The sequence below is a fragment of the Pithys albifrons genome, chromosome 13 (assembly GCF_047495875.1).
Source record: "Pithys albifrons albifrons isolate INPA30051 chromosome 13, PitAlb_v1, whole genome shotgun sequence".
NCBI lineage: Eukaryota > Metazoa > Chordata > Aves > Passeriformes > Thamnophilidae > Pithys > Pithys albifrons.
Genome location: NC_092470.1, coordinates 9,529,702 through 9,542,933, shown reverse-complemented (window position 1 = coordinate 9,542,933; position 13,232 = coordinate 9,529,702). Strand labels below are relative to the sequence as shown.

The 13,232-nt window shown below is 36.3% G+C and overlaps 1 protein-coding gene across 1 annotated transcript in view; it reads right to left on the bottom strand.

Moving 5' to 3' along the window:
* Positions 1-12,901, bottom strand: part of MYO5C (myosin VC) — a 31,089-nt gene extending 18,188 nt beyond the window's left edge. Inside the window, exons 1-19 of the mRNA XM_071568839.1 lie at positions 12,800-12,901; positions 11,943-12,053; positions 10,920-11,085; positions 10,512-10,656; positions 9,937-10,093; positions 9,274-9,417; positions 8,278-8,359; positions 7,714-7,821; positions 7,104-7,210; positions 6,223-6,488; positions 5,823-5,904; positions 5,340-5,480; positions 4,159-4,284; positions 3,444-3,527; positions 2,446-2,580; positions 2,004-2,101; positions 1,395-1,481; positions 1,197-1,308; positions 83-294 (exon numbers count right to left, since the gene is read on the bottom strand). Of these exons, the coding sequence (XP_071424940.1) occupies positions 83-294; positions 1,197-1,308; positions 1,395-1,481; positions 2,004-2,101; positions 2,446-2,580; positions 3,444-3,527; positions 4,159-4,284; positions 5,340-5,480; positions 5,823-5,904; positions 6,223-6,488; positions 7,104-7,210; positions 7,714-7,821; positions 8,278-8,359; positions 9,274-9,417; positions 9,937-10,093; positions 10,512-10,656; positions 10,920-11,085; positions 11,943-12,053; positions 12,800-12,901 (2,465 nt within the window). The remainder of the gene's footprint in view (positions 1-82; positions 295-1,196; positions 1,309-1,394; positions 1,482-2,003; positions 2,102-2,445; positions 2,581-3,443; positions 3,528-4,158; positions 4,285-5,339; positions 5,481-5,822; positions 5,905-6,222; positions 6,489-7,103; positions 7,211-7,713; positions 7,822-8,277; positions 8,360-9,273; positions 9,418-9,936; positions 10,094-10,511; positions 10,657-10,919; positions 11,086-11,942; positions 12,054-12,799) is intronic.
* Positions 12,902-13,232: the final 331 nt, after the last annotated feature.

Sequence of the window (13,232 nt, the reverse complement as noted above, 5' to 3'; positions counted from 1 at the left end):
ATTACATTCTGGGCTTTAATTTGACCTTCCATATGCCTTCAGACACACCCCAACAGCAAATTCATGTATCAGCCAAGAGTACCGTACTGTCCGCTGCCCGCGGAAATACTGCTGGATTGTAACAGCTGCCCGCTTTGTGTGAAGGTATTTCCTCCTCTGCAGCCAGCCTCGCACACTCTTCTGGATCATGATGCATGCATGTCTCAGTTTATCTGACCGCAGTTTCTCTAAGTAAGCAACCTGTCCTGCTCTGAAAAAAATTTTTGTTCTCCCAAACTGATATTGGTTATGATCCTGAAAAAGAAAAGAGTAGGTATAAGTTTTTAGTCTATTGCTGTAGCTCAGGTATTCTCTTCCTTTTATAAAGTGCCACTTCAGGCAAGCTCTTCTGAAATGGCATGATCTTGTTAAATAAGAATATCCCCTCTGACCTCTTTGTAGGTAAGAGTATGTGGGGGGAAATCCACTTAGCAGGAAAGACTCAGAGAATTACATTGAAAATGGTGCACTAGTGATCTAAAACTGAAGGGAGGCTTTGGACTTACCATCAAAGCCTTGAAAACAACCTCTTCACCCCCTCCTACAAGTCTCCCAAGGTTCCATGGGCTCAACACTACCTTTTGATGCACAATTCTGGCCTTCAAGCAGTGAGCTGTTGTGAGCAAAAACTCAGCGGTGAAGGTGCTTTTAAGCTCAGGCTCTTATCCTTGGTGCAAGTGTGCCTGAGTCTGAACTCACTGCTGACATGCTGACTTGAGCTGCTGGCTTGACTAGGACCAGCCTCACCAGTACAGGCTTGTCTAACAAATAGGAGTGATGTGCAAAATAGCACATTTTCACAACAGTTCTCCAGTATGCTGCATTCCACCATCAAATCCCTCTTGTGCTTGTAGTACTTGACAAATGTATACCATTTACTGTTCACTTGTTTATAAATATCGGTAGAATATCTTCCATTTTGCCAGTGACAATGTTAAGCACAGAGTGGTTACATTTTCATCTGTGACCCCATCATGAATGTACCACAAAACAAGGTTCCTGACCTGCAAGCCTATGTACAGCACACTAAATCAGGAAAAACAGCAATAATGTAAGTACCTTTCCTATTTGAGCAGAGATACTAATCTTGGCAAAAGAGACCTTTAATTACTAATAGAAGCTATAATTCATCTATGGGTTGGTGCATACAAACTAACCTGGATTAGCCGCTGCAAAACAATCTTGCAAATCTGCTTCTTGTCATTTATGGAGAGCTCCTGCTGTGTCATAAGAATGCTGTAACGGCTGAAAAACTCAATGTAAGTCCATCTGGAAAATTAAAAGTTAACAAATTAGTTTCATTTAACGGAGAACTAAACACTTTTTGACAGAGGGAGGCCCACTGTTCTCCCTACCTGGATGGATAGCTCTGTGCACTAATTCGAATAGTTTCCAAAACACCACAGGCTCGCAGCTGCTGAGCAACTCTTTTTGAATCAAACCTGAAAAATGCAAAATTATATTTTACATTTCTGCTGGGTTTGGCATGCTATAATAATTAGAACCATTGTACTAACTGGATTTCTATTTCTAGTATTTTCTGACTTCTAAAGCTCTTTAAAGTATTTCCGTAGACAAAAGGTATGCCCACCAAGAAAATGGCAATGGGTTTTACTCCCTAAATATGAATTGGTGCTATTCCATACTATACAAAACATACATCAACTTAAAGCAAAGGTGGGCAACCTTACCCCTAAAAATATTCTCACAAATGCACAAACACTAATATCCAACAATATAAAGGATAATAAATAATTTTTAAGGTATTACTTCAAACTATTACTGAATTATTCTGTTTTTGTAAAAAGGCTTCTTCTTTTTTTTTAATTCAGTTACCTTTAAAGGAGAAATATGTTCCATATGGGAAGTTGCTCAACAGTAAGATTTGAGCTTGCTACAGTGAAATGGAAAAATACTCCTAATTTTAAAGGTAATATAAGAGCCAACACCACTAACATACTTACTCAAACGGCAACTTCTCATCGTTTGGCTTTATGCATCGAACATAATGAGGGGTGGTTGCATTGAGTGTCATCATAAGTAAAGACAAAGAATTCCGGAACTAGAAAATACCAGACATAACAGTTCTGTTAATGAAACATTTTCAGCTAAGGAAAGAGTCAAATACTAGTTTTTTAAATTATTTACTAGGGTTTGGCAGGACATGGAAATATTCTTATTGTTCAGATCTTAAATGCAGGAAATTTAGCGGTCTGGCTGTACCTAGCAGTCTCCTATATATTAATTAAACACACATCCTGCAGGTCCTGGAGCACTGCACTGTGGCTGGTTCTTGCTATTCTGAAAACTGGACAGTGTCTCATGAACAGTAACAAAACCCAGGATCCCAGTCTCAGAGTGCCCATCGCACTTCCCTAATGTACAAACACCACATTTATGTAGTACCTTACTGCCCACAGTCATCCGGAGCTGTTTGTTGGGGGACTTGAGAACAGGTCTTGCAGATTTGATGTTTATAGTTGAACTGAAAGGTGAAACGGACACTGGATTGTCTTGAAAAAAATTTGCACACAGATGAAACTAAAAGTGTGGTGAAAGAATCAGAGTTAAATACTGCGTAACTGTAGCAAGATTTAAATAAAAATTACCTTTACTATAATGTAAAATGCAAACCCCTTAATGCTTAGATCAGGTATTACTCCAGAACTTGGAACTGGATATTTAAGCCCCAAACAAACAACTGAAGAAAGAGTTGAATGATTTTGAGTCTGTTGCAAAGCACTTAGATATTTCACTGACAAAACTCAGCGGCTGTTAAGGCAACTTGCAAAAGCTATTTCAATATGAGCAAGTATGGACATCAACACAGAGCAGAGTTAAAAATAAGATCACTTAAGCTTATATTTTCACAATATGTTTTATGGTCAGAAGAAGTCGACTTCTTAATAGTAATCCTGAAGTCTCAAGGCTGTAGACTCGAAAGGGACAGGGCCTTCAAGCAGATGGGAAGTGGCCGCCACATATGACACCTGATGTTTTCCTTGCCCTGGCATTCTCTTAATCTCTTTTGAAGAATAAACAAAGGCAGTTGTTAATGATAAACTACCTATCAAAGCTCCATGTAATGACTACAGGAAAAAAAAGCTTTTCAGTTACAAGGATTACAAAATGCTGTTGAAGGAAGATATTAAGAAAACCCCAACATAACTAGCCAAGTAAATGCATATATATGAAGAAGTTGAACACTGTGTTTTTTCATCTTGTATATTATTCTGATGTTAAAAGTACACACTCATATAATATTAATAAAAGTTAAGACTAAACAAATTGATTCAACATACTAAAAATCTTTGTATCAGAACAAATATTTTAAAATCAGATGTGAATTAATTCCAGTAAAATCGGATATTCAGAAAATTAATCATTACTGATTGTTCACAAACCTTGCTCTCTTTCAAGATTTCAATCAATACTTCATGTACTGTATCTCTGTTTTTTTCCAGAAATCCTTCACATTTATATTCTACCTGTGCAAACAGGCAAAATCATTAACTTTGCAGCAACACATAAACAGTTAGCAAAACAATAATTTTTTGCTCTGTCAGCTGTGGTAGCCAAGAGCTCTTCATTAGTCTCAAATATGACAGCTGGAACTTTTTTCTCATTTCCATTATCTCAAGATTACATACATGCATACTGTAAATTTGGAAGCAGGACAAACTGTCAGAATCCACTATCAACTGCAGTTTCTTTCTGCTTTCATTAGGAATTTCTTTACTCCTTCCTTCATTAGTCTATGATTTAAAATCAAAATACCAGAAAAGGAATACTGCATTTGAAATGTAAAAACTGAGATTAAAATGTGTATGGACTAGAATTATAACTATTCTGTTTATACATTGTACTCTTTTACTGCTTTTTTTATCTCAATAATTTACTTTTATACTCTCAAATTCATTATCTTAAGCACTTTTTATGTTTAAATGGCATGTCACATACAGTATTACCAATAAATAAACAGTACCATGTATTGAAGAACAGTTTTATAGAAGTTCCAAGCAAGTGTGGTTAATATTTCCTATTTCTTAGGTCTGTTTCTTTTCTGAATGAGCTACTGCTAGAACATGGTGAAACAATACTGGGTTGTTTACACTCTACCTTATCAGCAAAGTGTTGAATGATGAAAGACGTGTTTGACATCCTCGGCTTTTCAAAGAGTGTGTTTTTATTGACAAAATTATTATACAGCTTTTGAAGCCAGTTTTCATCTTTTCCATGAGGTAACTGTAAAAATGAGAAGGGTGATCTCTTTAGCAAAGTCCGTTGGAGTGTTAAGAGCAGTAAAACTACTTATTGTCAACAAATACTCTGAATAAAACATCTTCAGTGAATTATGAGGCCTGATAACAACCAGTGTTTGTCTCTTCAGCCTGCCCTGTGGCTCCCCATAGCAAATCATTGTAAGAAAGAAGGTTGTATTAATCCACAAATTTGCTGACTAGAGTTAGTTTTCTCATGAGTCATAAATAATTTTGTCCTGAGAGGATGCTCCCTGCAACCCGGGACAATGTGATCCCTGAGAACGCTAGTGAGCAGAACAGTGGCTAAAATAATGAGTGAGGGGAGATAATTTCTCCCATATTACTCCATGTTTTGGATCCCAAGAAGTACAAATTGCCAATATCACTAAAAGTACTTCTTAGAGACCATTTTAACAAAGCTCAACTATCCCTGCCCTGTTCTTCCCTGACAAAGCTACTTCAATAGTTTTGGAAGCCTCAAGGAACTACATATAACATAGAGAAAAATAGATTAAGGAATTTCTAGAGCCAGGAGAGAGCACAGAGAAAAAATAGTAAGACTGAAGAAGGAAAAGCAAAGATGTAGGCTTGGTGCATTCAGCAAGTACTTCCTAAAAAGCAAGACTGCTTTGGGTTTTTTTGCATCAAAATCGATGATTTGTGGAATAAGTTAATATTAAGAATATTGGTGGAAGAGAACCCTGGAGACTGAGTAGTCCAAATTTCAAAGGATGAGGATGACACTGCACCTCTCCTTAACCTATTCCAGGACTGCACTACTCTTATAGTGATGAACTCTTGTCAGCTTCTAGGTAAGAATCTAGTTTTAGGGTCTTAATTCTGTAAGAGCAAAATAGACTAAGAGGCTTACAAATGAAATTACCACATAGAGGGCAAACCTCAATGTTCCTTTTTTGAGGAAAAATCCTCTACTTCCCATTTAAAAGGACAAAATATGGATTATAAGCCTAACTTGTCAACATTTATGTAGGTTTGGGGATTTTTTATGAGCTCTAAATTCAAGAATTTTTAAATTACCAAGCACTCTTCATCCAGAAGTTCTAAAATTCCCATTTTAGCTTCAATAAGGTCAATGACAGGCTGGTTGTCATAGAAGTCTATTAAAGTCCATGGGATATCTTCCTTCATATATTCTTCTTGTTCAAGTTTAAAGACATGCTGAATATGTGGAAATTATGAGAATGTAAGGTTACAAAAACTAAGGAAGAAAATAAATACAGTCTGTGCATGTGCATGGTTATATACATAAGATTGAAAAAATGTATTGTGGAATTTATTACATGTCTGTCTTGTAAGAAAACAAACTCAGAAATATTTTATTCATATATATGTGTATCTATGTATTCATATACAAATAAAACACTTGTATTTATTACTGGATACTCATTATTCAGAAATACCAATTATTCAAGCAGAAATAGCATTTGCTAATATCCATTATTGATAACCTCAAAACTGAAGTAGAGTAAGATAAAGAACTGTAACAAAAAAAGAACATACCAGGTTAAATTGCTGCTGCAGTTTTTCATTAGCATAATTGATACAAAATTGTTCAAAACTGTTCACATCAAATGTTTCAAATCTGAAACACAATTCAAATAAGAAAAAAAAAAATCCCTCAACATCAAAATCAAATGGTAGTATTCCTGAAAGACATCAAGACTACCCTAATGTTTCTGTAACTATCTATAAACCTAATGAAGATGTTAAGGCGTTTAAAAACTTCTCTAGAAGTTAATGTTACCTGACATAACAGAGATAAAAAAATCCAGAGTTAAATCTAAAAGTATCATATCAAAAAAGTATCATATCAAAAGTTAAATTTAAACCTCATTCACAAAGAATTTTCCAAAGAAAAGGCACAACTTTAAAGTTAATTTGTTTCCAGAGACATTCTTACCCATAAATATCCAGAACACCAATAAAAGTATGTTGTTTGCCAGGGAACTGCAAAGCTTGGTTAATTCTTTCCACAATAAAGTCAAATAAATGAGAGTAGATCTTCTTTGCCAGCGCATCCCTTGCATTAATAGCCTGAGCTCTGGTCATTGGCTTTATTACAGTCTCGGAGGTAGTGATAATCTTCCGGTGGCACAACCATCGGGACAGTTTGTCACAGTTTAAATCCAGAAGTTCACAGAATATATTGAGATGTTTATCTTCCATCTTTGAACAAGATAAGTATTATTAGATTCCATTTATTACATTAACTGTTGTCTAGACAGTGAAATCCTTGCATCCCTGACATCAAACTATGATTTTTATTTTTAGATAGACAAGAGGCTGTGTTTACTATTTCATCTCACAAAACATCAAAATGAGCTAAAGCAAATAATACTGGATAGAACTCCTGATGTAGGAGAGAAAAATGGATGAAATGCTTTGGATTAAGACACTGAAAGTTACTTTAATCTGTTTATGTGATCTTGCTTTTTAGACTTGCACAGCTTACTGGGATACATTCTGAGAAGCTTTGACAACACTCTGTTTCCTGTATCCTGCAGAGTCCCAAATGACTTTTCCAACAGCTGTGCATCAGTTGGATATGGGGTACTCTTAGCCACATTTTGCCTTTTGTTAAAAGACTTTCTGAACTTGGGAACAAAACAGCATCTGTGTGAACACTCGCTGTGATTCTGTACAGATGAAGATGGAAAAATCAATCAAGTTTAGTACACCAGATTTAATGCTGCTCAGGGCCCCACATACAAGAGAAACTATTGCTAAAGGACTTCTGGCATAGAATATAATAGAAAATGTCTGAATGAGCTACTTCCTTACACTGATGGACGATCTTTCATCTCCAACAGCTGCTATTTCCACATTACCCAAGTGTAGGATTGCTGCCAGCATTTTAAAAACATCCATCTGAAAATCCTCCTTCAAACCTAAAAAAACAATCCTCGATTATTTTAATTACTTAAAATACAATTCATTAAAATAGAACAATGCTGGATTACTTGCTTTGTTGTGTAGCCAAGAATTGTACAGCATCTCTGCAGAGTACCATGCAAATCCTTGGTTCTGCCAATTTTCTGCCTGTCTGATCCGATGAAAGATTAGGCCTAAATTCTGGTACCTCCCCAAGTGCCAGCTCAGGTCTGATTTGGCTTTCACATAAGCCATACAGGGGCAAAGAAGCTTCCAATTCCACTTCTGTCACAGCACGTTAGCTTAAGGGCCAGCCCTCAGTGATTCTGACCATTAACAACTAACGCCAATTGCTAATTGCTTCTGTCTAGTATTTTAAAACAGACAAACAGTACAATGGACAAGCTACGAAAGAAATTACTTTGGTAATTACTACTAAAAATTTGGATATTTCAGAAACAATCCACCTTGGTCCATTTCAATTAAAAGGACTATAGAAAATATATGCCCACGAATTTACCTAGTAGGGCAAATGTCTTCTGAGTCTCCACCATATTTGCTCTGTCATCAACTCCTTCTATTACAGTGCTGCCACCCATTCGTGTGTAGTTAAATTCTTCTGCACTTCCTACAGATAAGAAGCAAAGCTTGATGAGCTGAAGATGCTCTTTTTCTGAGGGAAATCCATGAGCCTAACTCAGTTAAGCGGCCACAAATTAGTATTCATAAATTCTCAAAATCTTAATGTTTCATTAATAAACAATGGAGACTGACTAAACATTGAACAAGAAGCAAGGTCTGCTTCTCCCAGATTCTCTGTAGATTAATGAACCAAGTCCCTTTCACTACAGAAAGTACGAAAGGTTTTCAAAGACACTTAGGTACTTAATCATGCAGTATCCAAGTTACTAAGGATTTGCTACCAAGTTCAAAACAAGCAGGATTAATAGGTAAGTGACTTAAAAATGCAGGTGCCTTTCTCAGGCTGTGAGATACATGCACTGAGCATGCCAGCATTTGAAAACTCAGGCTTAAAAATACCACACTGCAAAAACGAAGAGTAGGTTATTTTCTTGAGACCTACCCAATTTAAGATGTTTATATTCAGATTGCATAGCAGATGCACACAACTGATAAAATATATGGTAGTTTCTCTCATTCTCTGACTGTAAAATAAGAAAAGAATAACACTACAGAAAAAAATAATTAACAACAGAATAAAGAAACAAACAGAAAAACATTTTATATTCAACCCTATTGTAAAGTGATAATGATGCCTAAGGGCAAAATTCTCCTGTAAAATAGTTTGGCAAAGAAATTGCTCAATATTAAAATTGCACATCTTGGATTTCAGCAAGAGCTTTGAAAGTGATACATTCAAGAATACGTTATTTCTGTTACCAATATGCTGAGTTCTTTCCCCAAGGATGTTACTCTAATAATTTCTTTAGCTTGAACAATCATCTACTAATAAGAACTGTCAAATACTGTAACAAACAACTGTGTAGGAGTGTCAGCTGAAACACTGCCCTGTGATAACTCAGAAAGCTCTCCATTTCCAAACCATCCTTCAGGTAGCAGATATATAGAAATATTTTACAGTGTATTTAAAAATTTGTATTACCACTAATAAAGAAATCTTTGTAAAAATAGTTTCATAAAATTAAATGCTCTCTTTAGTATATTATCACAATTATGCCCTGACTCTGTAGTGAATCACATGCAAAAGCCTTGGCCATATAAATTTTCAGCCAGATTTTAAGCAAGACTCTCTGTCCTCCATATGCTGTTCCTTTCCAGACACAATTCCATGTATTACTGTTATGACCATGAGTTACAGATGTCTCAAATACTTTCTATACTTGTCTCAGGGAATTGTTCCTGAGATGCATCCTTCACTTAACATAAGGCAGAACACGGAATAAAATAGTTTCTTATCACAAACAGTACTAGTTCAAATCAAATGCTGATTAGACACACTATTCAGAACTTCACATACTATTTTCTATATGAAAGTAGTAAAGTATAATGCATTAGTAGCATTATTGAAATTGGCTATTTTAAACTTTATTTTACCCACCTGAAAGACAACTCTGGATTTCTCAAGCAGGTATGTTCTCATGTTAGCTCCAATGATTTGGTAACTCTGATCAAAGCTGATTTCAGTGTATTTTCCAAATCGACTGCTATTATCATTCCGTGTGGTTTTTGCATTGCCAACAGCCTACAAAGATTACGAACTTTTATTATTTTACTTACTCAGGTCTCTCATAAAAATAACTTTGACAAAACTTCACTCAACTACAAGTTTCTCAAATTAAAGGTGTTCAGGGTTCAATCTCAGCACTGAGTTGTGCTAGTTCAATTTTGAGGCCCAAAACTGAAGATAAGCCTCAAGTCAAATAGTATAATGCTACATAAACTGAGAATTAGAGAAAATACATTTTTCAGCCATAAGAAACCTTAACCAGTTTCTACTCCAATTAATAAAGGAACAACTTGCTCAATATTGTTTTCTCATCATCTAATTAGTTGGTCAGACAACACTCTGGAGGCAAAGTAGGACCTCCAAAGGGCCACTCAGACAGGACATGGGTGTTCCTGAAGCTGGCTACCTCCTTCCATTAGTGACATTTGGAGGCTAAACTTCTAATTTAGGTATCTAACTCAAGCAAAGGTTTCAGAGATTCCCAGCAGCTCTCAGAATTCTTGACAGGCTTGACAGACAGTCTCTTAAACTCACCTCAGTTATTGGATTGGATGCCAGTACTTTATCCTCCACATGTGTGTTGCTGCTTGACTTACTCACAGTGGCAAAGTATCTCATAGTGTATCTTGCAGACACAGTCTTTCCAGCTCCTGATTCCCCACTGACGATAATAGACTGATTTTTGTTATTTCTAGAACCAAATAATCAACCAGTTTAAATCAGACATGTCTAAAATGCATGCATAAATATAGGAATTATACACTTGAAACAAATGTTGGCAATCACAGCTGTGATCAACTCTCATGTATCACTTCCATCTTTCACGTATTCTTCTTATTCCTGTTCAGTTGTAACCTCTAACTTGGTGTCATTGCTATTCACTGAGCTAAGTCAGTGTTTTACCCTTCATCAAGCATGAAAATAGTTATGAATTCAAGAAATTCCTCATCTGGTTAAGGAATTCCTTCTCCTCTAATTAAGCTACCTATTTAAAGGTATTCTTAATAGTCAGTGCCATATACACAGGTAAATTAAAACTAAATGACAATTAACAGTGACTGCCACTAGAGTTCAAGAGTTATTTATGGATATTAAACAACATACTGAACCTTGCCATTTGCTTGTATGCTTCTTCTGCCACAGCAAATATATGTGGATCCATGTCCCCCATGTTTTGCCCACTATATGCATGGATAATAGCATCTCCATATATTGGCAACTGCTTATAGGGGTTTATTGCCACCAAAATTATTCCTACAACCAAGGGTACAAAACAAAAATAAATCACAGGTCAATTAAAGAGAAATGCTCAGTTTTGGCAACAACAGTTAAACTGATACAAAGTGGCAATTTTTTATAAACTAGGTAGGAGCTACTGATCAACAGCAAGTCTCTACTCATATATAAAACCAGTTAACATAAGTTAAAATACACTCGAGGAAAATATTCCTCACATCACATTGCAAAATGATCCATGATTTTTTTTTTATTTAAACATTGCATTTTTCTTTGCTTACCACTATAGGTGTAGATAAGCTTGGATTCCACAAAACGAACTTTAAGATTGTGTAGAACAGCTGGTTCATGGAGATAACTGAGTGCAGTGAGATCATTTTCACCAACAAGTATGTCAGGATTTCGTAGGGGTGGCAAAGCAGCTGGATCAACAGGGTAACTCAGTTCCTGTTAACAGAAATTACTTGAAACATCATGAATTGCATTATGTTTGCATAAACAGAAACTCATCTTCTACCTTTACACAAAGTTACAGAGTTGACTGAGCACTGTCTGATTTTCTACTTCACAAATTTCATACATCCCACTGAACTTGGGGGACTTGAAGCTCTTTGTTGCTCATGAAAAAGAAAGCTACATTCTATTTACATTATTTTGAACTGAAATCTGTAAAAAGGGGAAACATGTTTATATCTGTAAACACATGCATAGTTCAAGTACAGATGAGAAAGCAGATCAGCTGCAACAGAACGAAAGAAAACACCTGGTCAGAACTCAGGGCAGCTCCATCCTTACTCGCACCCATTCAGTTTTCTTCACACAAAGTTTAAAACTCATTTCTGTTTCTTTGAACAAATCCATTTAATTATTCATTTAATACTTGTCTTTATGGAACAGGAATGCAGGAATACAGAAATGCTGTTTTCAAAATATTACATCTCTAAGGAATTTGGATATCAAAATTAACAGGTCTTACATAAAGCAACAACTTTAGGGAAGAAACAAGTCCCAGCTAGCTCTGTGAGGATAACTGTGCCTGCCTTGCACTTCTGATTTGCTTCAACTTAAGAAAAGCTTCAGGACACGTTTCAAAAGTGATCTTTAAGGATTGTGCTCTAGATGAATGTCATACAGATAGTAGAACTGCACTCCTCATATTTTTGTTTAGCAGCTGTTTCCTGTACAAATTTCAATATGATAAAAGAAAATCTGGACGTGCTATTCAGATCTCACAATGACAAGTCCTATGTTTCTACATAAACATTTTCAGTAAACACCACAATAATTCAGGCTTTTCTCCTTACAGTTCCATCTTCTAATTGCACATGGAGAAAACGGTCTCCAGCTTTGTAGTTTTTTGTGATTTCTGCAGACTGCCAAACTTCTTCATTATCAGGGATCCAAACCCTATTGTACTACAACAGAAAAACAAGATAATAGTTAGCTTAGCTCCTATCATAGTACCAGACTGGCATGAAAAAATACTTTTCAAACATCAAATTCAACCTTAGAGTTGACCTGGATGCCAGGACTTTTTGGAATTATCATTAGGTCTGTACAGGGGAGTGTACTTTGTGTTTTAGCTATTTTTCATGAAATCAAAAAAAACAAGAGAGCAGACTCACAAATACCAGACATGCATGTTTTGCTCCTGTTCAGTGTAGTCTGCAGACTGGTAGGTTTCTTTTTTTACAAGCAGTCACCTGGGTTAGCTGAGCTCAGTCCCAGTAAGGTACTTGAGCTCTGCCTCAGGAAGAAAACATCCTGCCTAAAGGCACTTATTTCCAATGGAAGCAGATGAATTCTAATTTTCTTTTAAGTATTTGAAGAGGTGAGACAACAGAATCACCTCTAACTTTCTGAAGCATAAATACTTCAGTGTAAATTATGCTGGTCAAACTACCTAGTTCTCCTATGCTGCAGTTAAAATGCTGAAGCACAAGCAAACTCTTTAAATATTCTGCCTGAGAAGCTATCAGAAAAGCATTTCCTTGAAAGGACATAACACAGCTGGAAACTTCAGTAAGCAGGGTACTACTTCAGTGATGTGGAGTGTGTCCTTCTCATCCTGACAGGGTTTGACAAAGTGACATCATCCATTCCTACTTACACAAGCATCTTTATGTTTTGATAGCCAGAACCTTTCATTTAATTCCCTTACCTTAGCTATACTTATGAGCAGTTTAAACAAACTGTTCAAATAAGCCCATGAGAACTGCTGCAGCTGCTTACTTGAAAAATTAACATTAGTCAAGGCTTTCATGGAGTGTTAGCAGACTCACAGATATCTTGGGGCTTCATATACCTTCTCATTCTGATGCTGCAACTGTTGGTTTTGGCACAAGTGACTTTTTTCCTCTCTAACTGGGGAGAAGCCTTGGAAGCTTCAGCAGATCCTCAGAACATGAGGCTCTCTGTCCCCAAACCCCCACTGAATGGTGCACCAGACAATTTAGGGCAAGAGGGACTTTTGCAGGGATGTCCTGCGAGTGAGATCGTGTTGCTTTGTGACTTCTCCAGGTGAGTTTTCAGTATCTCTGAGCACAGAGACTGACCTTTCTACTCAGCCATACACCAAACTGGTTTCCACATCA